The sequence below is a fragment of the Benincasa hispida genome, chromosome 5, assembly GCF_027475165.1.
Source record: "Benincasa hispida cultivar pf3 chromosome 5, pf3_genome.v1.1, whole genome shotgun sequence".
Lineage (NCBI taxonomy): Eukaryota > Viridiplantae > Streptophyta > Magnoliopsida > Cucurbitales > Cucurbitaceae > Benincasa > Benincasa hispida.
In genome coordinates, this window is record NC_143482.1 from 22383956 (window position 1) to 22409664 (window position 25709).

General features: G+C 37.0%; 1 protein-coding gene and 1 pseudogene across 9 annotated transcripts; one reads left to right on the plus strand and one right to left on the minus strand.

Annotated features, from left to right (window-relative positions):
• Positions 1-248: 248 nt before the first annotated feature.
• Positions 249-24503, plus strand: LOC120077612 (protein TPX2-like). Of its 9 annotated transcripts, none has more exons than XR_016529548.1 (17): positions 249-856; positions 1151-1273; positions 1933-2059; positions 2351-2459; positions 3232-3282; positions 3642-3736; positions 3855-3933; positions 4368-4430; positions 4571-4618; positions 4819-4871; positions 6516-6591; positions 6670-6741; positions 6880-6950; positions 7073-7141; positions 7596-7671; positions 17333-17431; positions 24227-24503. XR_016529548.1 is itself a non-coding variant. In XM_039031551.2 (16 exons), exons 1-15 carry the CDS (start codon positions 667-669, stop codon positions 7641-7643), a joined length of 1266 nt encoding a protein of 421 aa, XP_038887479.1. In that variant the 5' UTR covers positions 249-666; the 3' UTR covers positions 7644-7671; positions 24227-24503. The 9 variants fall into 9 exon arrangements, 1 of the variants encoding a protein (XP_038887479.1); XR_016529547.1 differs by having other exon boundaries at positions 6888-6950; positions 7590-7671; XR_016529545.1 differs by having other exon boundaries at positions 6888-6950.
• On the minus strand, positions 22172-23764 carry LOC150035977 (uncharacterized; annotated as a pseudogene).
• Positions 24504-25709: the final 1206 nt, after the last annotated feature.

Sequence of the window (25709 nt, forward strand, 5' to 3'; positions counted from 1 at the left end):
ATACGTCGTTAAGTATATACTATCAATTTGAGGTTAGACGTCCATCGCGACATATTTGTAAAAAAGGAAAAATGCAATGCAATGCAAATAGCAGTTGTGTCCTTGTGATCTGACTGGACAATGTAATTTCCGGTCGTGGGATTCACGAATTCAAATAAATAATAAATAACAAATAATAATAATAATTTAAAAAAGGAAAAAAAAAATAGAAAAAAAAAAAAACTTGCGTATGCCATCGGGCGGCAGTTTATGAAATTGCCCGCCACCAATTCCATTCTTCTTTCTCCTTCCTTCCTCCATTCCTTCCTTCCTTCCATGGCTATGGCTTCCTCTTCCAAACACTAGCTCCGGCTACTTCCACTTCACACACACACACACACACACGCATTCCTTCCAATATCACCCATCATTCTGACTTTCTCTATATGTTCTTTCTTTTCCCCTTATCGATCATCGCTATTTGATGTTTCGCCCCACTTTTGAACCGAATGTCCGCAGGTTTTTCTCGCGGACAGCGGAGAGATTCGAGGTGATAGAATGTTGTAGAAATATTTATTGTTTGTTGTTCTGTTTTGGTTGCGTGTTTCTGTGAAGAACAAAAAGAAAATTCCTGCTTCATTCGTCGTTTATCATAAGAGAGAAACGGGCGAGCGACGTTCAATATCCATGGAGAAAGAGATGGAGACGGATGAAGAAATGGAAGAGGTTACTGACAAGCCATTTGTTTGGGAGGAGATTGATTTGGATTACGAGTTTGATGTGGCTATGTATTATGATTTCACTCGTCCCGAGACAGAGAAGGAGATTAGGGAAGCCGAGGATTGGTTTAAATTTGCTGGAACCTATCCACCTTCTCGTAAGTATTTCGTTTTCTTATTCATCATTTGTCTCTTCATGATTTCGATGTTATTTTGATATCTGTTATAAATGTTCATGTTATGGAATGATTCTGTTCTGCGGTATTTGATTTTTGGATTTTTTAGGACGCCGTTTTCTCTTGGAATAGTTTTTAGTGCATTGTGGTGATCGTGGGAATAGAATCAAATGATTTTGCAGATTAGATCAAAATTTAATTGGTCGTTCATGTTAAATCTGATAGTATGTTTTTTGTTTTTTGTTTTTGTTTTTTTTTTTGTTTTTTCTCTATTAGCATTCGTCGTAAAACTGAATGGGGAAGAAGAGGTTGGAGCGGAGTGCACCTCTATGGAACTCAAGGATGTCCAGAATAACTGGGATGACCATGAAAATTCTGAGATTAATGAGAATGATCCAGGTATAATGTGCATGTCTTCTTTTATTATTCGTTCAGTTGGATTCAACCTCGTCAATATGTTGTGCTGGAAGTACTATTTTAATACTTAACGATTAATATGATGGTGGAAAAATGTCGATCTTAAATCTTTTGGTGTGGTTGAGAAAACCCCTGCAAGCCATACCACCATTATGAAAGTTTGGATCCTTTTTCCTTTTTCTGTTAAGACAGTTTGTATGAATCGTATAAGGTGTATAAGGCCCATGTATTTATGTTTTGTATAGTTCACCTGTGGTGGGATTTTGTATATTTTGTCACCTAGGTGGCTAAGGTTTTTTGGTTTGGAGCAAGGAGTGGAGTTGTGAATTTTAAGGAGTTATAAAGTCTGGGAAGTTGTGAACTCTTGGGGCCCACCGTATAAGGATTTACTAATACTAAGGTATAAAATTGATTTTTTTTAGTAGCGGGACCCACAAACTTCTTAGGCCAAACAAGAACTCCACTCCCCTCAACTCCTACTCCCCCAACTCCTCAAGCCAAACACCCTCTAAAGGAGTTGCAGATTATTCTTGTATTGTATTTCATTCAGTTAGAAACTTAGAATTATTCTCCTGTTTGGAAGTTTCTCCAAATATTTTCAAACCTCTAACTCCCATCCTTACTGGCTCACGATATTCTAGGAGTTAATTTGAAGTCTACTGTCAAGGTAAATCTACCAAGGTGTTCAACTTTTATGAAACCAACTGCAAGCTATTTGGCCAAGCAAAATCAACCCCGAGGAGTACATTCCAACACGGTTCTGCGAAGGTGATGGTCATATTTTAAATACTATTTTGATTGGCATTAATGATGTCTGCAGTATCTTCAAGACTTTCTCTTGAGATATGATGGGATCATTTCCCATTCCACTCATGAAGGTAGGTTATATCAGGATAGTTAGTAGTTGTTGCTCATTCATTATTGTGGAACGTGTTCTGGTGAAAGAAGGGCTCTGTGAGCTCTCCAAATGACCTTCTGCATAAGCATTAGTTATTTTTACCGTTCATTTTATGTTCTTTTCAATTTTATACTCACTCATCATTTTTTAATGTTTCCTAGATTTCAGTTCAGCTTGAGCAATAGTATAGAGACCAGTTCTCAGCGCTCTTCATTGAATGTTAGTCATGCTACCAAAAGGCAAAAGTTGGAGGCTGGTTATTTTTCCAATGTGTGTGGAAGTTTCTATTTCTACATTTATTGTTATTATTATTTTGATTTGGTATTCTACAAGTCTCCTACATATATGGTTGTCTTTATAGAGGGAAAGGGAAGGAAACATTAGTTTTTGTTCCAGAGAGAAGAAGCCAGTATTAAAACTTCAAACCAAATATTCTTTCTAATAATGTGGCGATCTTTCCTGTGTTAGCTTGAGAGGTTTTGAGACCCATTCATTTAGATGGTTTAATTACCCCCTTAGTAATTATTGTTATCTGTTTCTCTTGCATTCATATCTATTACTGACAACATTTTAAACAAGATTTGAAGATGTTGGTAAGGATACTAAGACTTAACTGATGGGATTCTAGAGTGCTGTCCAATTTCCAAGACTTGTATTTTCTGATTGGCATATTGTTTCCATCTAATCATTGTTATTCTTTCTTCGTTTCCTCTCCCACTTTGTAACATCATAAATCAAGCATATTTGAGTGGTTTGATTACATTCATCTTGGAATTTCCTTTTTTATTATCAACTTTTTGAGTAATTTTTTCCTAAAATATTAAATGAGGTCTATAGAGATAGATAGATAGAGAGAGAGAGAGAGAGAGAGAGAGAGAGAGAGAGAGAGAGAGAGACAAAAAGGAGAGGGATTCCGTGGAAATTATTTATCTTTAATCTGCTTTTGCAGAACTGGCAGTTATGATGTTCCAGCCTATCAAACCTGCAGAGTGAGTCTATTGATATCACAAGTTTTTAAGTAATTTTTAACCTTTTGCTGCAGATCCCATGTTTGATACGTCAAACAAGTTTACTACGCAAGGTATCTAAAAAGGTACGTGCTGTCTACCTGGAAACTGGAATTGATAGTAATAGTTCATTTAAATTAGTTTTCAATGCATCTTCATTCAATATATCATACTTGTGCTCATGAAAACTTATCATTACGGTAATATGGTGCTGGTAAAGTTAGAATATTATTAAATAATTCCTTACTTTCTTGTTTTACAATAATACAATGGTCAATCTTAAATAGAAGAAAGACCTAGAACTAAAAAGGAAAATATCCTATCCAAATAAATACAATGTACAAATAATTAAGGCATAAAGTCAACAATTGAGGCCTGAATCAACATATAATCTCTGTTCTTAGTTCGTTCATACACTAGAATTTAACCCTTATAGCTACTGCAGGTTGCTTCAGAAGTTAATCTACCTGTTACTAGAATTAGACCTACCATACCTAAAGAGCCCAACCTGGAGACAGCAAGTAGGGCACAAAGATGCAGGTAGTTAGCTTTGAACGGAAATAAAGCATTTTTTTCTTTGTGTTTTCTTAAACACATTCAGCATACAGTAACTTGTGCTTCAAGCTGATGGCATCATCTTGCAAGTTCTGAATTTCAGGTCTAAAATCAACGCAACAGCAATTGAAAATGATAAACTGAATGCTTCTAACTTTAAAGCACGCCCGCTGAACCGAAAAGTTAGTATTGTTGTAGTGTTTGGCACAATTTCTTTTACCTTAAATGCTATTTATTCATATAAGATGTACTTCATTGTTTATATGATATTATAACAACTTTTTTTTTTTTTTTTTTTAACTCAACTTGGTTAAAATCTTCCTCGTGGTGCTAAAGAAGTTTGAAGGGTTTTCAATCCAAGATATCTCTTGCAACTGGGCTGCTTTTATTATACCTTCGTAGATTTGTTTCTTTAAGTTTCTCTTGTTTCTCCTATTTTGTTGTAGCTTGACTTTTGATTATGTTTGTAATGATGTCAGTTGTTTTATTTTTTTTATTTATTTACTTTTATCTTAGAGATTAGTCTCTTTCACTCTCTTACCGACAAGTTTTGTGTACTTTTTTTAAAAAAAAAAAAAAAAAAAAAAAAAATTATTGGACTTTTTTGGTTTTACAGATCCTTGAGGCTCCTACTTTGCTCCCACCAAAGAAGAGCATTCCACAAATGCCTGAATTTCAAGTAATTTGTTTGAGCATGTATTGTTTTCATTTATTGAGCTAATGTTTGTACCAGCACCTTGATGGAAATTTTTATTTTACTCCAATAGGCGAGTATTCTGTACCATAATTTTATTGATTGATTTTATTTGATTGTTTTAGGTGTTTCATCTGAAGACATCAGAGAGGGCCGCCCAGCACACATATGATGTAAGCTATCAGACTGTTTTACTGATGGTATTGGTAACCATTTATGTTTGTACGCATTTCAGCCTATGATGTTTAAGCTGGTATGTTAGTGGTAAATAAGCGGTCTTGGTTGAGTCTGTTGTAAACAATTTGAAAATGTTATGTTTCTCCTTTAAATGTTACTAAAATTTCCTGTAGCACTGACACTCCAACTATTGCAGGTAAGTAATCCTTATGTATCTAATTCACGAAGTGAAAACAACTGCACAAGAAGGTAATTGAGGTAGATCTTTCAGCAATTGTAAATTTATAATGTAAAAGGCCTTTACTCTGAAGATTTAATTAATAATTATAGTTTTAGTAACTATGAAGCATATTTATACTGCTTAGAGTTTGTATAAATTATTGGTGATCGTATTAGTGATCTTGGAATCTAGAGGTTAATCGTATTTGACTATAATGTAAGTTTTCCTTTTTAGACTCTTGTTCGACATTTTAAGGATTATCATATATATTCTAGTTTTTGTTAGCTCAGCTTGACTAACCATCATTTGCATTATCTGAAACTGGCCACCGGGTAGCTTATAATATGGCTCCGATCCATTTCAACCAATTAATAAAGATTTCCTTAATTCTTTCTGCACCACCCCTTTGAGCCTGGGAATGACTTAGGCCTACTTAAGGCCTATAGGATCAACTTGTGGTCGTAGACTATACATTAAAAAATTCTAGGGGTAAGATTGTTGTTAACTCTTCTATATGGAAAACTTAATCGGCATCACTGTCTTAAAAAGTCCTAAAAAGTGTGGGCATGCCTCGCTTAGGCTCGTATGAGGCATATTGCACTTATTCAGCATGCACCACTCTCTTAAAGATTCCATTTCTATTATAAGATAAGGATTGGAAATAATGATTATTAAAACTGAAAACTTAGATCAGAAGTCACTGGTTCATGACGAGAACTTGGTCCTCTGGTCTGTTACATTTATACGAAGACAGTAGGCGGTAAGGGAGACCTATATGTCCATATCTTAATCCCCAACCCTTTTTCCTTTTCATTCACGTGAGGTTAGCATTTAAAATTTTCTGAAAAAAAGCAAACCTTATAATGGCCTATATCTCTTCCCATTCTCCCAAGTCTCCTACTGACTCTTCTCTTCCCATTCTCCCAAGTGTCTCTTCTCATTCACCCATACTCCCTATCTCTCTATTATTTTTTCAAACTTCAGATTTCCAACCTCCCTCTCTTCTTCATCTTCTTTCAAGACTCAAACCTAAGATCCAACCTAGCATCCACCCATGTCACCGTTGTGTCAATTTAAATCCTAAGATCTAACTAACCCACGTTGTCACCACGCCATGCAGCCACCACCAATCCACCAGGTCCACACTTGTCACACGCTAGCGTAGGCATTACCTGACGTTGTTTAAAGCTTTTTCCGCTACACAAGCTTCGCCGACACCTCCACATCTTTTTTCTCCCTCTCATTTTGCTCTCCTGACAAAAAATTAATCAGTTGTTATAGAACTGAACCGATTTAAACTAATCTAGGACGGCTCAGTTTTAGAATTGAAACTGTGGTACCTTAAGACTAGAAAATCAAGTTTTTCAGCTCGGTCTACGGTTTCGCCCAAAACCAGACCATGAACACCCCTAGTAGTAGCATTTATTAGTGAGATTAATTAAGTTTTAACTTTTTCTATTACGCTACATAGTTTGCTCATTTGAGAATGTATTATTTAACAATGGTTTTGTGATTCTCAGTTAGTTGCAAGTGAATGCCTGTAGAGTTGTAAATCTACCAGTATTTTCATTTTTATTTGTTATCTTTTAATTGGCGGGAAGGTGTTACTCATGTCTATCATTTATTCTTTAATATTGTTGTTATCTTACAAAAGCTATTCTCACATGCAACAGACCAAATCCTCTCCATGATATGAAACAAGAGAAATGTGTAAAAGCTGAAAAATTTAAAGCTCGGCCACTTGATAAGGTTGTAAAACTCATAGCATTTGAACCCTTTATTTTCTGAAAAATTTGCATGATTTGAGTTCTAAGTTCCTTCATACAGATACAGATACTCTCAAATAATGAAGAATGTGATGTCTTTGTGGATTGTAAGAATGGAACAACTGACTCCAGGGTGAGCCTCATTTTGTCCCATATAATTGCAATAGCATATTTAAAATATTTCATATTTTGATACTTTTAACTTTCATGTTTATTCTATTTTTGGTCTCTGAACTTTCAAATATTCTGTATTCTATTTCGTTTATCGGAGTATTATAGGAATTCAACAGTCTAGATCAAAAGAGATGTTCAGATGAGCTACCAACTAAGTTCCTTAGCCAGGTACCAAAAATTGTGTATCTCAAATTTTCTTCTTTATCTTATATGATATGTGAATGTATTATAATATGAGATTCAAATCCTAACTTGTTCAATTTGTTTCAACAATTTTACATCATCCTCAGCTCACCCTTTCATCGGATTGTAATCAATGCAGTACAAAATTTCATTGCAAAATGCATTTGCCGAACAACGTACGTTAGCTTCTTTTATCCTCTTCACTTCATTATTACGGAAAAATCTTAGGACATGTTTGGGAGTGATTCGAAAATGGTTAAAATCACTTTTGTTATTTTTAAAATCACTAGGAAATATGATTTCTAGGAAATATGATTTTAATGATTCAGAAACCAAAATTGATTAGATGAAAATTACATTTAGAAGTGTAAAATTAAATATTAAATTAACTCTGAGTGATCAAAGGTGGGTTCGAAGTGATTTTAAACATAACAACAATGGTTTTAACAATTCCAAAATCACTCTCAAACATGCACTAATTCATTTATACTCAAAAGTTGTTTTTATTTCTTTTTTTGTTAGTGCTCAAAAGAGAATGTCTCGAGCTTCCTTGATCAAGAGCAATTAATTTATTACAGTTTAAGGGTCAATTAATTTTGTTCTCAGCATGTCATTGGATTCAAGTTGTAGGTCATTGATATACATTTGCCAAATTCACGGTGGCTTTTTGCAAAGTGAGACCAAAACCTTGAGATCACACTAACAGGTAATCTTACGTCTTCAATCTAAACGTAAGATTTTTTAACAAACTGTCCTGTCTATTCTGTTTTTGGTTTTATATATTTTTTTTTTATAAATTAAGCTTATTAGAGTTGTGTATTTCGACAGTATTTTTACGTTTAAAATAATTTTTTCATAGAAATAAATCTTATTCAAACTTTTGAAGTAGATAGTAGAGATAAAATTTGGCTAGAGTTTCCTTTTGAAAAGTAGATTAAAGAAAAGTATTAATAAATAGATGGCATTGTCTTAAGTTTTGAATGTTCCAAATTTGTTCTTATATGGAATGATTTAAGGAAAAATTTTACAAATAGAAAAAATATTAAACTATTTATAAAAATAACAAAAAAAAAAAAAAACTGATAGACATTGATAGTCGTCTATCAATAATAGACTTCTATAAGTTTTTATCACTGATAAACTTCTATTAGCCTCTATAAAAAAAAGATTAAAATTTTGTTATTTTATGTAAATAGTTTCTCTTATTTTTCTATTTTTAAAAATCTCCCCTGATTTAATAGTAAAGTGTTGTTATTTATTTTATTCATAGTATGATTATAAATTTAATTTTAAAATATAAAGAAGAGTTATTAATTATTAGAAAGTTGCAAAAGTTATTTTGTTCAATGGTATTACCTTCGTCCTTAGATGTCGGAGGTTCAATCCTCCACTCTGTAGTTGTTGTACTAAAAGAATATATTTATAAAGTTTTTGAAATACCAATGTTACGAATGCTTCAACTTATAATACAAACACATTTCTAAAATTTTTCCTTTGCAATTGATGATGCGAATGAAAAATGATTATTATACCGATTGATATAGAAATGTCAATTAAAGAATGTCATAGATGTACTTTAAAGAATCTTTGACACTTAAATGTGTTTCTATTATTTTTTTAATTTAGTTTAACTTTTACACTAGATAGTATGAGGAATAAAAAAGTACAAAAAGGAACTCTAAGAACATTACAATTCCAAGAGCGTATACTTATCTTTTTGCGGAGGGTTCATAGTTTGGGGTTAAAGACACAGAACAAGACATATTAAGCCAAAAATAGTTCCCAGCCTAAGCAAAGCAATTATAAAAATAGATGACAAGGGGAAAAAAGTCTAAAAGCATCACTGACTTAATAGCTTGAAGGATAACGGGGGATGAACCCGGATGTTATGTAACGACCCGACCCCCTAGGACTTAAGTTAGGCCATTACTAAATACATGCATGCATGGAACTCAAAACGACACTCGATTATGGTGAAATAAATGCTAATTAAATAAGGTAAGTTAAAAAATCTTTCATTAAATTTAAATACTAAAACAATAGTAGGGTACCCATAAATCATAAAGAACAATAAATAAGTCTGAAAAACAAATCTTTAAAAGTAAGTTTTAAGCATCAAAACTAAAAGTTAAGAGGAACATGAAAAGAACTTTAAATCTCATGAGCGGAAGCGTAAAAACTAATCCCAGTGGCTCGATCACGAATTCCGCTTGTCCATCGCCGGTGCATCTCTACCCTTACCTGAAACAACATGAGAAAGAATGAGTTAAAAATACTTAGTAAGTAACCCCACTACTGGGGTCAAGCTGGGTGTCACAATCGCTCTTTCGGAAGCTTCTCTTAGCGATTGTGCGGCACTTGTTCCCGCTCACGAACAAGCCAGCCAACTCGATTACGGACTGCCGATGGCACACCGAGTGCCTCTTGCAACCTCCACCCCCGTTTTAGGGAAAACGGTTTTAGAAAACGGGTTTGGAGAAAAGGTTTTCGTAAGAAGATTTGTGAGTGTGAATAAAGAAAGAAAGATTGTAGTAGACTAGAAAGCAATAAGCAACAACAACGGCTTTATAGAGTACTACTCCGGGTATGAGGAAATGATGGTTAGTCTTATCCCCATATAGTGCATTCTGAACAAAAAGCCAACTGGCGCCCTTGCATATGCAAAAGGGCGAGTGGTCACTTACAATGAAAATGTAAAGAAAGCAAGCTAACTAAACTAATACAATACAGGATATGAAAATATGCTAGAAGGGGGTTGGATTGGGCATGCGGCCATGGGCAACAGGCCCTGGACAAGCATGACCGTTACATTCTCCCCCACTTAATTGGTTGACGTCCCCGTCAACCGACCTTGTTCAAAACCTGCGATGGTCGGAGCCGCATTCTTCAAGTCTTCGGCCCGCTCCCAACTGATCTCTTCATCGGGGAGATCCTTCCATTAAAAGCCAACTGGCGCCCTTGCATATGCAAAAGGGCGAGTGGTCACTTACAATGAAAATGTAAAGAAAGCAAGCTAACTAAACTATTACAATACAGGACATGAAAATATGCTAGAAGGGGGTTGGATTGGGCATGCGGCCATGGGCAACAGGCCCTGGACAAGCATGACCGTTACATTCTCCCCCACTTAATTGGTTGACGTCCCCGTCAACCGACCTTGTTCAAAACCTGCGATGGCCGGAGCCGCATTCTTCAAGTCTTCGGCCCGCTCCCAACTGATCTTTTCATCGGGGAGATCCTTCCATTTCACCAAGAACTCTGTCAGTTCTCGTCTGGGTCTTCCACTACGGCGCGTACGTTTACCCAAGATTTGTGCAACTTCTTTCTCAGCAAAACTCTTCATCGTGACTGATGGGCGCCTTAGCATGTTCCGCTGTCCATCCTCGGGTTCGGGATGATAGGGCTTCAGGAGATTCACACCGATGACAGAATGAATCTTCATCCATGAGGGTAACTGAACCCTATATGAGGTTCTCCCGACCTTCTCAATTACCTCCACTGGACCTTCGTATTTTCTTACTAGCCGTTGGTCTCTCTGGCCTCGGAACTGAAACTGTCCCGGTCGTAGCTTGATCAGGACCTTGTCCCCAGCTTGAAACTCAAGGGCCCTCTGCTTCTTACCAGCCCATTTCTTCACTCTCCTTGATGCTCTTTCTAGGTAGGCGGCTTTGCCCCTGGCAACAACTCGACCTCATGGTCAATCCCCCTTCATGGGGGTAGGGACTTGGGCAAGCTTCTCAGCCTGACGTCCCGATACTCTTCCAAGACAAATAGATCGTCTTGGGGGATCTCCTCCTCAGCGGACTCAACCGATTCTACTGGGATGGTCATGAACGTGGGTTCGTCGTGGGCCGGGCCCCTCTTCAATTGGAGGGCTGAGATCATTCTCACTCCATTTGGCCGCTTGATACTTGCTTGGACTACGGTCGGTGTAGATCCGGTAATGACTAAGCATTTGGCGAGGGGCACTGGTATGACTTTATGTTCAAGTAGGAATTTCATCCCCAGTACCACATCAAAATCATCCATCTTGACAATCACGAAGTCGACGAGGCCCTTCCAGTCTCCTAACTTTACCGGAGTTCTCTTCGCTATCCCCGAAATTGGTAGGGCTGTGGAATTCACAGCTTTCATCTTTCCTGCATCTCTTTCCCAATTCAAGTTCAGGCGGCGAGCTTCCGTTTCCGCCATGAAGTTATGGGTAGCCCCAGAGTCAACCATAGTGGTTTTGGCCGATCTTTGGTTGACCCAAGCGTCCACATACATGAGACCTTTCTCTAGTGGCTCCGTCGCCTTTCCCATATTCTTCTGGAGTGCAGACAGAAATTTCAATGCCCCCATCCTGGGATTCTCAATTTTTGCTGTTGGCTCGGTTACCGTCTCCTCTAGTTCGGCCTCGTCTCCGGAGGTAGAGGCTAATGTGGCTTGAAAAGCACTGAACGCGGTTTGATTTGGACATTCACGCGCCCTGTGTGGCCCTCTACATATGAAACAAGACAGGGGGCGATTGTAATTGTTATGCTGTTGTGGCGGCCCCCGCCAGTTGTTTCCTGATCTCGGTTGGGATGATTTACGGTCCCCCCTGTGTTCTTGTCTCCTCCCTCAGACCTGGGAGGGCTGGAACGGCTGTTTCTATTTTCCTCATTTGAGGAAGTTGATTGCTTCCTCACATCTTGTGAGTCAGTGCTAAGGTCGTATAGTCGTTCAGCTGCCGCATAGGCAGAGGGGAGATTCTGTACTCTCTGTTCATATAGTTTTGCTTTTGCCCACGGTTTCAGCCCCTCCACAAAGCAAAAGACCTTGTCTTTTTCGGACATATCTCGTATGTCCAACATGAGTCCTGCAAACTGTTTTACGTAGTCCCTGATGTTACTTGTTTGCTTTAGCTCTCTGAGTTTTCGTCGAGCCAAGATCTCAACATTTTCAGGGAAGAACTGTGAACGAAGTTCTTGTTTCAATCTATCCCAAGTATCAATAGTGCAACGTCCTTCCTGTATGTCTGTAAATCGTGATCTCCACCACAGTTTTGCATCTTCAATTAGATGCATCGTTGCTATTGTGACTTTCGACTCTTCAGTCACTGTGTTCGTCGCCTTGAAGTATTGCTCAAGGTCGAAGATAAAATTTTCCAGGGCTTTCGCTTCTCGCACCCCACAGAAGGGTTTTGGTTCTGGGATTTTTATTCGGCTTACCGCCACTGCGCCCCCAGGTGGGGCTTGGTTCCCTACCGCTCGGATGGTGAGATTCACCCTCGCACTCACATCCGCTATCTCGGCTCTGACGACATCCAGGGCCGATCGAAAGTCTTCAGATAGGTCGGTTATCATCTGAAGTATTGCTTTTTGGGAGCTGTCCAGCTCTTCGACACGCTCCTCTATGTGGGCAACAGAACCCGAGGAGCTATTGCCTCGTTCAAAGTTGCCGGACCGTACTGTTTTGGTCTCGAGGGTCTCTACCCTCATCATTAATTCTCTGACGGGTAATCCGTCTAGGCGGCCTACCACCGCATCAATTCCATCGGCTTTCTCGGCAACTTCTTGTAGCCGAGTCTCAAGGAAACGAACATTATCTGGGACCTCTCTCAGGTAGAGCATTTGTTCTTCTATCTCTACCAATCTGTCCACATGGGACTTGTTCAAGTTCTTCGTCGCCGACATGATCACTGATCTTCCCTCTATAAGCCAACTTGGCTCTGATACCAACTGTCACAATCGCTCTTTCGGAAGCTTCTCTTAGCGATTGTGCGGCACTTGTTCCCGCTCACGAACAAGCCAGCCAACTCGATTACGGACTGCCGATGGCACACCGAGTGCCTCTTGCAACCTCCACCCCCGTTTTAGGGAAAACGGTTTTAGAAAACGGGTTTGGAGAAAAGGTTTTCGTAAGAAGATTTGTGAGTGTGAATAAAGAAAGAAAGATTGTAGTAGACTAGAAAGCAATAAGCAACAACAACGGCTTTATAGAGTACTACTCCGGGTATGAGGAAATGATGGTTAGTCTTATCCCCATATAGTGCATTCTGAACAAAAAGCCAACTGGCGCCCTTGCATATGCAAAAGGGCGAGTGGTCACTTACAATGAAAATGTAAAGAAAGCAAGCTAACTAAACTAATACAATACAGGACATGAAAATATGCTAGAAGGGGGTTGGATTGGGCATGCGGCCATGGGCAACAGGCCCTGGACAAGCATGACCGTTACACTGGGCATCTATGTCCTCTAGATACCTACCTCTGGTGAAACATATAAATTGCTCTAGTCCTCATGAGACACATATATACATGAAACAAGAAGGGGAACTGAGTCCTATCCTAGTATGTCCACTACCTCTAGTAAGTCTCGTAGGACCCACAACCTTTGGTGAATCCCGAAGGAAACACCATCTCTTACATACGCATGGTTATGCATACACCTCTTTCATATATACATAACTCACTTAATGTGTACCTCTTTCGTACACATGGTTACGTATACACCTCTTTCGTATACACATAACCCACTGAATATGTACCTCTTTCGTACATCTAGTTATGTATACACCTCTTTCGTATATACATAACCCACTGAATATATACCTCTTTTGTACATGTAGTTATGTATACACCTCTTTCTTATACACATAACCCACTGAGTATGTACCTCTTTTGTACAGCCCAGTACTCTCTAGGTATGTATCACTTTCATACACACCAGCCCTAGTACGTCTCTTTCATGTACTAGCGCCTTTAGACATGCATCACTTTCTTGCAGTCACATAGTCTGGAAAGAAAAGAGATAGCATCTAACTTCATATTACATATAACATTCACCTAATCATGCATCCTCTAAAATCTCTTGATCAAGGTCAGGCTAGTTAACCTCAACATACATAATTAATCTAGTATTAGTGGATCCACCCTAGTTCATCACTTTCATGCACTAACTCATGTAACAATCAAACATTTGAAATTTCATAATACATCATATAACTTACACACTTTCATAATAAATCACAACAACAAGCACATCAACAAAATGCTCCAACTTTCACCTAACTTTAAGACATTTCCGTAGTAGTGTCGCTTAACTCATAATTTAGAGTCATGCCCAATCGTCCTTTTAATATATTCCATAAAATTCTAAATCATGTTCATACATTAACATGCTTCAGTCATATTATCACATTCTCATATATCTTTTCTAAACAGTCCATTAAATCTCAGAACAGTCAAAATTATCCGTGTAACTAGTCTTACAATCCTCAACATCAACAGATCAAATACAACCATATGGAATCACATACCATCTCATGCTAGCATTCAAGTGTCTATGTGCACAAATAAATCTTTCAGATACCAAAACATACATTGGTCATACTGTACTATTAGACCATCATGCTGTTATTCTGCCATATCATTCATTTATCATGCTAGCATACATCTAATGTCTGGCCCGTAGGCAGTTCCAGTAGTAAGATTACTTACTTCAAATTATGCCTAAGTTTCAAGCAATTTAATCTTTCTCCTCGCTTAGATGAATCTTGAATCAAGCCCCAAAGTATAGCTTGTTCCAAAACTGCCTTCGATCTCTCAAACAAATGCCTCAATCAAAATGTTGCTTGGTCCAAAATTAGTTTTGAACTTAAGTTCGTTTGCGAACCCAACTTAATCCTTCGCAATGCCTGACAACACACTTCTACCTTAAAATTCCACCAGTGCTCAAATCTTTCCTAAGGTCCAAAATTTTGGCGACTGGCCATGGGTTCTAGTTGCTGTGATAGGCTGAAGAAGAGATCGTCGGCCGGACGTGACAAGCCAAGCGAGGACAGCTGGAGTGGCGGCAAGGGTCTCAGCTAGAGGAAGAAGAAATTGAAGGGGGATGCCGGCGGGTGCGTGAGGAAGAAAGGGAAAGAGGGTTTTAAAAAAAAATAATAATAATAATAATAAAACGAAAAAAATAAATATAATTACATTTAATTCCTTTCTGTTTTATACTATTAAATTCCTTTCCGTTTTATACTATTAAATTTCTTTCCGTTTTATACTATTAAATTCATTTCCGTTCAAAAGAAAATTAATTCCTACCATTAATTTTCAAATTGAATTTCAAATTGAATAATTTCACACCAATAACTAAATTCCCACACTTACACTTGAAGTCCAAAATTCTAAAAATGTCCTCTAACTAATAACGATTATTGAAATTTCAAATAATAAAGTTACTGAAATTACATTGTTACTAAAAAATGTGCGGGATGTTACATGTTACATCTCCCACCAGGGATAGATGGCTACACACCAAGTGAACCTTCAAACCCAACAATGCAAACATTTCTCAGGACTGATGTGATATATCCAAACTGGCTCCATATCCCAATAAGATATCTGATGGGTGGACTGGCTCCAAACAAGCACCTCTACCCAAATAAACGTACGAAAAGGGTTCTTGAAGCACAAGTGATCACAAGACTCATCTGCTCATCTGCAAAGAAAACAAGTTGTCAAGACTAAGGTATTCCAACTATGTAGTTGAGCCTGCGTGTAAAGCCTATCTTAAACAGCGAACCACGGGATAGACGAGTGTGAAAGAATGTTACTCTAAACCAAAAAAGTACATACCAAGGCACCTTAGGGCTCATAGGATGCAGTGCACCCAAGAATTGGCCACCAAAAACACTTAATCCTTTTATTAATCAGCCACCTTTGCATGTAAGGTGTTATCAGTATCACAAACTGCTGCAAACTGGGAAATATATTTATTTTATTCCTCAACTTTCTTACTTTACCAAGATACAAAGGTCAATCTTAAATAGAATGAAGACCTGAAAACAGGAAAGGAAAAGATCCTACCAAAATAATCACAATATAATTACAGCATATAATTAAGGCATAAATCAACACTCTCCCTTCCACTGCCAACTTGCTAATTAACTTGTCAAATTTTAATTTTGGGAGTCTTTTTGTCCATATTTTAACAATTTGCTCTAAGATTGGGAGATAAAAGGTACAAATCATTCCAACATCAATCTTCTCCTTTATAAAATATTGATCAATTTTGATATATTTCATCTTATCATGAAGGATTAGATTGTGAGGTATGGAAAAGGCTACCTTATTGTCACAATAGACATGTATAGGCGTCACTTGGTTAAATCTAAATTCTTCCAAAAGTCTTTTTATTCAAATGCCCTGAAGTGTGCTTCAATGCTACTTCTAGCTAACACACTTTGTCTTTTGCTTCATCATGGAACTAAATTTTTTCCAATAAAGGAACAATAACCAAAAGTAGAACTTTTATCGGTGGTGCTACCTGCACAATCAACATCAATGTAAATTTCAACATGTAAATGATCATGTTTCTTAAACATAACGTCTTTTCTTGGAGTTCCTTTCATATATCTTAGGATTCTGCAAACTGCCTAAAAATGAGTTATATCTAGACGAGTGTGAGATAAATTTACATTGATGTTGATTGTGCAGGTAAACCATGCTAATTGGTTTTTTTCTTTAGAAAATTCTAAAAGCTACTTGCACAATTAACATCCTGAATTGGTTTACCATGTTAACTGAAAAGCAATATCTAGATGAGTGAGATAAATAAATGAGTCTTCCCATGAGTCTTTAGTATTTTTCCTTATCTTTTATCTCAATGTTTATTGAAACTTGGAATTTTAAATTTGACTCAATAGGAGTGGTCGGTGTCTTGTGGCCAAGTCAGTCTATCTCTTCCAAAAAATCAACAATGTATTATCTTTGATTTACAAGGATGTCCTGTTTTGACCTGACAAATTCCATCCCTAGGAAACTTTTTCTTCAAATAATTAAGTTCAACTTCATCATTTCCTGTGAGAATGATATCATCAACATACATTGTCAAAACAACCATCCTATCATGACTAGTGTGTTTATAGAAGATGGTGTGATTTGCTTGGCTTTGAAGCTTTCTCAAAACTTTCTAACCACGCTCTAGGTGACTGTTTAAGATCGTAGAGAGATTTCTTTAACTTGCCGCCTTTTAAGTTCCAACATTCACTTCACAACTTGGTGCTAAGTTCATAAATACCTCCTTTTCAAGATCACCCTATAGTGTTGAAAAGCATTTTTTAACATCAAGCTATAAAAGTGGTCAATCTAAACTAACTACAATTGATAACAACACTCTAATTGAATTAATTTTTGCAACAAGGGCAAATGTTTCTTGATAGTCAATGTCATAGGTTTGTGTAAAGCCCTAACTAACCTTGCTTTGTATATTTTAATTCTCCCATCATTTTTGCACTTTATAATAAACACCCATTTGCATCCCACTATTTTTTTTTTAATCTGTTGGTAGGTCCACTATATCTCACGTGTCATTCTCTTTAAGAGCATTCATTTATTCTATAACAGCTAAATTTTAACTCGAATCATTTTGAGCCTCATATTCCTTGGGACGAACAAATGGGTTATCCAAGAAGTGAAAGCTCTATAATCATCAGACAAACTATGGTAAGAAAGGTAGTTTGCTATAGGATATTTAGTACAATTACGAATACTTTTCCTATGAGCAATCATAATGTTAAGATCAAGTATTTCAATAAAGTGTTTTGGATAAATGAAGAAATGGGAAAAGCGTTAAGAAATTGGCACAAAAAGAAGAGAGACAATAATAACTTATAAGGATGGACACTTTTGGAGAGAATATTTTTTCACTCTTAAGATACATTTACTCACCTTTTACTCCAAGTTTCTCTCTGACTTTCTTGCTTTTTTTCTTCCTCTCTTTGCTTGCTTGGCTTACAAATGGAGCTACACCTCCTATTTATAGACATGAGAACCTTGGGACCCAAACAAAATAATCTCTCTAGATTATTCTTGGATTCTAAATATCTAGATATTTCTTGGTTTATTTGTATCTAAAGGATTCTAGAATTCCTTAAACCTAAGGTTGTTCTAGAATTTTCTAGATTTTTTTCTTTGAGATATTTATTCATACTACAACATAGTTCTAGTAAAAAACTAATTTACATATATCATATGGTAGATATTTCAAGAACCTTCTAGACTAGTTAGTGTTGTTATATATTTTAATACTCCCCCTCAATATTAACTATTTTGGGTCGTTCAATCATTCTGAGCTACTATCGAAACTTTGCATGTTTGTTTGTTGGTAGCCCTTTTGTGAATATATCTGCAAGTTGATCTTCTGTCTTTATTAGCTTCATCTCAATTTCCTTTTGAAGTACCTTTTCTCTAGTGAAGTGGTATGTTCCTACACATGTTTGATCCTTGTATGGAATACTGGATTCTCAGCTACAAATTGGTTGTCGCAATATAAAGTCACTGCATGATTAACTGCTTGGTGCAAATTCTTCATTAGTTGCTTTATCCACATATTCTCTTGTGATGTCATGGTCGTTACCCTCTACTTTGCTTCTGTGGTAGATAATGCAACTGTTTCTTGCCTCTTGCCATACCAAGAAACTGCTCCACAACCAAGTTTGAACAAGTAACCAATAGTTAACCATTGTGTATCATGATCTCCTGCATAGTCAGCATCATAGAAGCCTTCTAACTTCCAATCCTCCTCTTTCTTATAAAAAAAGGCCATATTCACTTGTTCCTCTTAGATATCGTAAAATTCTTCGAATTGCTTCAAGATGAGGCAACTACGGATTCTGCATTTAACGACTTACAACTCCGACGGAATATGAGATATCAGGTTTTGTTAATGTAAGGTACATTAAACTACCTACCAACTGACGATACATCGTTGAGTCTGCAAGATCTTTACCTTCATGCATGCAGAACTTTTTATTAACCTCCATTGGTGTAGATATTGGCTTACAGTCAATTACGCCATACATCTGCAAAAGATCCTTTACATACTTTTGATGTCCAAGGAACAACTCCTTTTTTTAGCATTCCACCTCTAGTCCAAGGAAATGCTTTAGTTTTCAAACTCTTACATTTCAAATCGGACTAGTAGATTTTGCTTTATTTGTTGAACTTTTTCTATGTGGTCTCCTGTTATGCTTAGATCATCCACATAGACTAATATGATTATGACCTTTGAGCCTTGAGCTTTGACAAATAAGCTGGAATCTACTGGAGTTACTGCAAAGCTACTTTCAACTAGAAACTCTGCAATTTTTCCGTACCAGCCTCTTGGTGCTTACTTCAAACCATCTAAAGCCTTTCTCAGCTTGCAAACATAGTCATGATGAGTTTCATCCTCAAATCCTTTTGGTTGCTCCATATATATTTCTCAATCTAGCTCTCTATTTAAGAAAGCGTTCTTCACATCCATCTGCCACAACTTCCATTCTTTATTAGCAGCAAGTGCTAATAAGACTTGAGTAGTGGTGAGCTTTGCTAAAGGACTGAAAGTCTCATCATAGTCCAAACCATACTGTTGAGAAAACCCTTAAGCCACCAATCGAGCTTTGTATCTCTCTATCGTCCCATCTGCTCGACTTTTAATTTTGTAAACCCATTTACAAGATATGGGTTTAACATGTTTAGGCTTCGGCACCAAGTCCCACGTTTGATTCTTTCTTAATGCGTCAATTTCTTCTTCCATGACTTTTCTCCATTGGATATTCTTTGACGCTTCTTCGTATGTTGTTAGCTCCTCAAATGTTGTTGTTAAAACGAGGAGGCCATAGAGAAACTCTTTTTTATTCCTTTCTGTTGCATTCATACACCTAGAATTAAGTTTTCTTAGTTTTGTTGATCTTCGTAATTGTGGCTCTTGATTACATACTCCATTTTGCCAAAGACTTTGTGTTCGTAATTGCTCTTCTTCGTCTTCATCGGCTTCTTCTTCTCTTTCTATTGGAGCTTGCTATACTTGACTTATTTCTTCTTCTGGTCCTTCTTCAAAAGACTTCTCATCTTTGGGTGCCTTTTCTAATTTGGATGCCCATAATGATGATGCTTCATCAAATATCACATTCCTTGATGTATAGCATTGTCCTCTGATAGGATCAACACATCTCCACTGTCACATCCCTTCCCAAGCTCACCTCTCGAACCCCAAAGGAGGCTTGAGGACAGCAAATACCACTCTTTTGTGATATCTGCAGCCCATCTCACCTTAACTCGTCTTAACTCAATTTAATCAAAGACAAATAGAATTAACTTATTGTTTCTATTTAACAGGAATTATAGATTTAAGGGTTTTACAACGTTTATCCAATCCCAACTTTACAATTACTATATAAACATTTAACTCGTGGCAGACTTCGTCTTCTCACAACAACCTGGACTCTTATGCTATCTACGAAGGAAAACATAAAAGAAAAGAATGAGTTGGAAGCCCAGTGAGTAGTAAACTACTTACAGGGTCTCTTTCAACCCTTTAGAGACAAATAACTCAATAGCATATCCACATAGCGAGATTGCTACTCAAACCTCAGGCACGAACAAGTCCGCTACCTGCTCTACCTACACACGCGGTAGATAGTTAAACATGTCTCTTTTATTATTACTATGTACACATAGATCCCCCTCTTATAGGCTTAGAAGTTAGACCCGTCGGTCCTGTGACCATCCTATATGAGGTTCCTCTCACGGGCTCAGGAATTGGGCCCTCATGACCCTCTTACTGTCCCGTGAGGTTCTTTCACAAGCTCAGGAACTAGGTCTTCTGACCCCTTGACCATCTCGGGCCTCATATTCTTATCATCGTTCAAGCTAGTTATACATCTAAATATGCATAAAGTTTTATATAGATATGCATAAATTCTTAAAAAAATACCACTCACAATTTGCTCGCAAGGATCTCCTTTTCTTCCCAAGTTCCCTAGTTCCCCCTTCTCCCTTCCTAGGTCTCAAGCCTGTACAATTTCAATAATCAACATAGAGTCTCATGTTTAGGGCTAAAATAACCTTAGAATACCTTCTTGACCCTAAACTTAGCTTACCAACTCTTACTGATATGAAACTAGGCCTCTGTATACTTTTGGACAGCAGTTGCACACGAGGCAGACTTTCCCTAAGCAACTGGACGCATGACAACACCTTTTGGAACCCTGGAATTCCTCTAATCAACGCATGGGCTCAACTGGGTGCATGACAACACTGATCAACCCATAGCCTCCTTTTGATTAATGCATGGCCCTACCCCGAAACCCTAATTTTTCCCTAAAACTTTCCTTTTAAGTCTTCTTTGAAAGGAAATGAGTTGTGAGCTGAAATGAAGTTCTGTTGGGATATTTATAGGTCCTCAAAGGTGTTCTTGTAACCCTTCCTAGGCTACAAATGCATGACACATGTTTTGCATGTAAATCCTAAGTGTCGGTACCATGCAAAGTCCAGCACAAGGGTCCTTGACACCTCCTACTTGCATGCGAGCTTAGGGTGTCTTCACCATGCAAAGTCCAATGTGTAGGCCCTCCTTGAGTTGTCATTTCGGCCTTTTGCATGTCTTATAATGCATCCACCTCACCTTAGGCTCGACCAAGGCTTTATTTGACTAAGCCACGTACCCTATTTGCTATCAATCCGACCTTGCTCTCCAAGTTTCCAAATCAACGTATACTAACCTAGGTTGGGTGCATGGTTGCTTCACTAGCAACCCTACATGCATCTAACAAGCTCCTCTTATGCGCCCATACAGTGTTTCCAACTCATGGTCCTCTAGTTTTGGGCATATGGTTTCTTAGCTATATCAACTTGACTCCTACTTACCCCATAGTTCCCTCTTTGGCTTATAGTAAGGGCATGCACCCACCTTACCTATTCCCCCTTCTAGGCATGCGTCCACTAGGATTCTTGGGCTTCCTTGGTGTAACTTCCTCCCAAAGGTTTGTCTAATGCTTCCATCTTGCACTTCATAGATCCAAAATGAAATCCACAAGATCTTCTATGTGCCAAACCCTAGTCTTATGTGCGCCCAACTCCAACCTCACACACCAACCCTTTTTCCTCTTCCTTCTCTCTTTGTTTCTATCTTCTTCTCAAAGCATAGCTTACTCCTTCAACTCAAGGCATAGTCGTGTGTCCTCTTTGTCTCTCTTTTTCCTCCAAGCATGCGCCCATTGATGCACCCACATGGCCATCTATGCATCCAAGCTTCCATCTATGCATTCAACACCTCATCTATGTGTCCAGTACTCCCCTCTTTAGGGTTTCCTCCATTTGTGGTGTCCTATGTTGTCCAACCCTTAACCAATCTCTTCCAGAATACCCTATGTGCCCATCATTCTTTCCTTATGTGTCCATCATGGCACTCTATGCGTCCATCCCAGTGTTCAACGCATAGTTCCCTTAACTCACCTCATAGCATAGCTTCCCATATCTCCTAAACATCCAAAGTTGTCCAAAACTTCCCCCTGGGATGCATTCAACATGCTTCATCTACTACACCACGTGTTGACCTCATCCAAGATTCTCCATCCTCTCCTATGCTATGAATCCAACTTGATTCTCATAGCACAATTTGGACACTTAGCCAAAATTTTAACTCCAAACTACTATGCCTCCAACACTTAGAAATTTTTCTTCCTCCCAAGCATAGTCTAGGTACTTAGTTAAACTTTTTCCTTCCAAAACTTGAACTTCAAACTCTTCTCTCCCTCTAAGGAAAACCTATGAGGGTTCAGGTGTTACATCCACCCTTTTCTTTGGTTGTCATATCCAACAAAGATGCATCTGATTGCTTTCTTGTCAAACTTCTTTCTCAGTTGATCTAATACAAACACATAAAACACAACCAAAGACTTGAAAGTGTCCAACTGATGGCTTGATATTCTCCAGTTCCACTTGATTGGAATTGAAACGAGGCATTATCATAGTTTTGCCAACGTGGACTATTGGCAACTTCGAGTTGTTTGTAGTTACAACAACTCGGCTTCCTTTGTACTCATGTGTTTTTGCAGCTTCCTCTTATTTCCTGTCATGTGGTTAGAGCAACCTGAATCTCCAATCATTTTCATAATTTACCTCTTCTGCATGGAGACCCAACATTTCATTTTCCACCACATTGGATAGGTTGGTGGGTTGGGATCTGCTATTGCAAAGCATGCCTCTGCATCCCACGCTTTTTCACTGATGCTTTCAGTCTGGGAGGTAACTGTGTTGCTTTTTGTTGCCTTTTTCTTTCGACGACAATCTCTGGTACAGTGGCCTATCTTTCCACAATTATAACATTCATCCTTTTTTTCTATGCTCCTGATTTTGATTAGTTTTACTAGTTCCCCTACTTGAGAGCATTTTGGAGTTTCTTCATCTCTTTTTTATCCTACTTCCTTTTGATATTTTGAATGACCTTTTCTTTGGCCACTAAAGAGCACTTCTTCCTTATTGCTCTTTAGTGTGACCTCTGACATTTGCTTAGCCAATGTTTCTTGATTGGCAAGCATACTTTCTTGGTCAATCAAAGAACAATTGCCGAACCTTGAATAGCAGCAATAAAACTATATTTAGGTTTAAGACCATGGATGATAATTCTCCTCATTCTTGATTCTAAAATAGCAGAAGTAGAATCTAATTCGAAGATTTCACGGCATAAAGTTTTTACTTTGGTGAAGTTCTGTTTGATAGTCATCTCCCTTTGAGCAATTGACACTCTAGAAATTGCAATCTTGCATTATTTTGATTTGAGAAAAGTGAGGCGAATGGGTCTCATGCTTTCTTAGATATATCCATTGCATTGATGTGCTCCAACATTTCTCCATCAACTGTAGTTTTAATTGCAAACATGGCCTTGATAACCTCGTGGCACCACAAGACATGGAGCAAATTAAATGAAGGAAATTTGTGTAAGCTACAATGAAAATAGATGGAAAGTGGGTGAAATGAGTAGATTGTGAGAACGATTAATGGAACTGTGCACATTATATTGCCATCCAATGCGCTAGCTCAACTACCTCAATTATAAACTATCGCGCTAACTAGTAATACCGAAAATATTCTAAGACCGAACCTTTAAGGATGTGCGTTCAAACCAAAACGTTTGAAATCAGAAACAACTTTTTGACATGCATTGTTTGGTAACTAGTTTCATCAATATAGATTTGAGTGTGGTGCTACTGAAAAGAAATGAATGTATCGAAGGAGTTTTACGAAGACTTGAATAATTAAAGGAAGAAATAGCTAATAGGCAAGACTATTATTTAAAAATGTAGAAATAAAAAAGTTATATCAATGAAATTGAGAAAATCTTTCAGATGGTCTATAGGTTCTTGTTTAATTTTCTTTTTTGAAGAATATAAAGTTGTACCTATTGGCATTGCTTACACTAATTTTTTACATATTTTATATGGGTAGTGTTTGTCCTAATATTACACATCATTGCAGTTGCTTCATTCTTTCACTCCACCCAATGTACTCACAGATGTTCCAGTTGTGGCAACATATGACATGAGGATTAGCATTTTTTTTTTTTATAGATTATTTAATCCCCAAATGATAGGCTCTTGTCCATGGTTGAGGTATTTTATATATTGAGTTTTGAAAATAGGTTAGAAAATTTTAAATATATAACTTCATTATTCAAAGTGTATAAATATGTATTATAATACAAGTATTTACAAATATATATAACATTTTAAAAAGTATGTATTATTAATTTAAATAAGGGTAAGTGTTATGTTTTTGTTTTATGTAGTAATGGTTGGTTCGCCTTATCTATTATTGATTTGTCATTAAATTAGCATTATTTTGTGTCCGTTTGTTTTGTGTGATCAACTTAAGCATAGCTTGATGGATGAGATACGAAGGATGAATAATTCAATCCCCAACCAATTTTTTTAACTCATACAAAAAAAGAACATAGGCATGTGAAGTAAAAAAATGATGGCATAAGTCAATGTTTTCCTTGTGTGGCTAGCAACTGTTTTTATATTTAAAAAATATACAAAAATATTTGAAATTCAATTGATTTATTTTCATTGTTCTAATTTACCCACATGTTCAACAGTGATTTCCATTTCAAAGACCAATGAATGCTTGTTAATATATGCTAAGTGAGTTAATTCACTAGTAATTGGCATGCTTTTTTTAATTTGGAGGTTTGATCTTTTGTCCCTACAATTATTGTATTAAAAAAAACATAATATATCATTGTGAAATAAATCTTGATATACATTGGTATAGACATGATTTACAAGTAAAATGCATGTCAAATTGAACCATGATACAATAATGATAAATCTGGTTTACTACAATACATGATATATGAATATTGATACACTGATGACATGCCTAATTTACTATCCATTTACTCCAAAAATGCATGTTAACTGAATGTTGATACACCAATGTCATTTCTCATCATTGGTCTAGACTGAAGTGCTTTCTTGATTCAATTGAATATTCAATATATATCAATTAGGTAGTAAAGTAACGAAATTTGAGAACATAATAAAAACATATATCTTGTATTAAAAAATAATACAGACTACGTTGGCAAAAACGTCAAATTCTTGCGTGGGGAGAAAATATATACCAAAGTGTTGATTTGCGTTGGCAGAAGCAAGCTTATGCCAATGCAAATTGCCTATGTGAGGGAGAATGTTGTTTGCATCGGGATATCTTATGTCGACGTATTAGGGACTTTTCACGATGCAAATATGTTGATTTATGCAAATATTTTCTTTTATTTTATCTTATTTACTGTAATTACTGTGTTAGATTCTTTCTTTTTCTGTCAATATTTTCCTTATTTCATTAAGTTTGTATTTAAATTAGGGACATTGTACTCTTGTAATATGAGAAAAAATAATACATTCTCCACATAGTATCAGAGAATAATTATACTCAAGCCCTAACACCCTAATTT

What these genes read in the sequence shown, in the direction of transcription:
- LOC120077612 (XM_039031551.2), top strand. Translation starts at nt 667, where the DNA reads ATGGAGAAAGAGATGGAGACGGATGAAGAAATGGAAGAGGTTACTGAC. An exon ending in CACAAATGCCTGAATTTCAA is followed by an intron (nt 4,431 to 4,570) that starts GTAATTTGTTTG and finishes TGATTGTTTTAG; the next exon opens with GTGTTTCATCTGAAGACATC. An exon ending in AAGCTCGGCCACTTGATAAG is followed by an intron (nt 6,592 to 6,669) that starts GTTGTAAAACTC and finishes TCCTTCATACAG; the next exon opens with ATACAGATACTCTCAAATAA.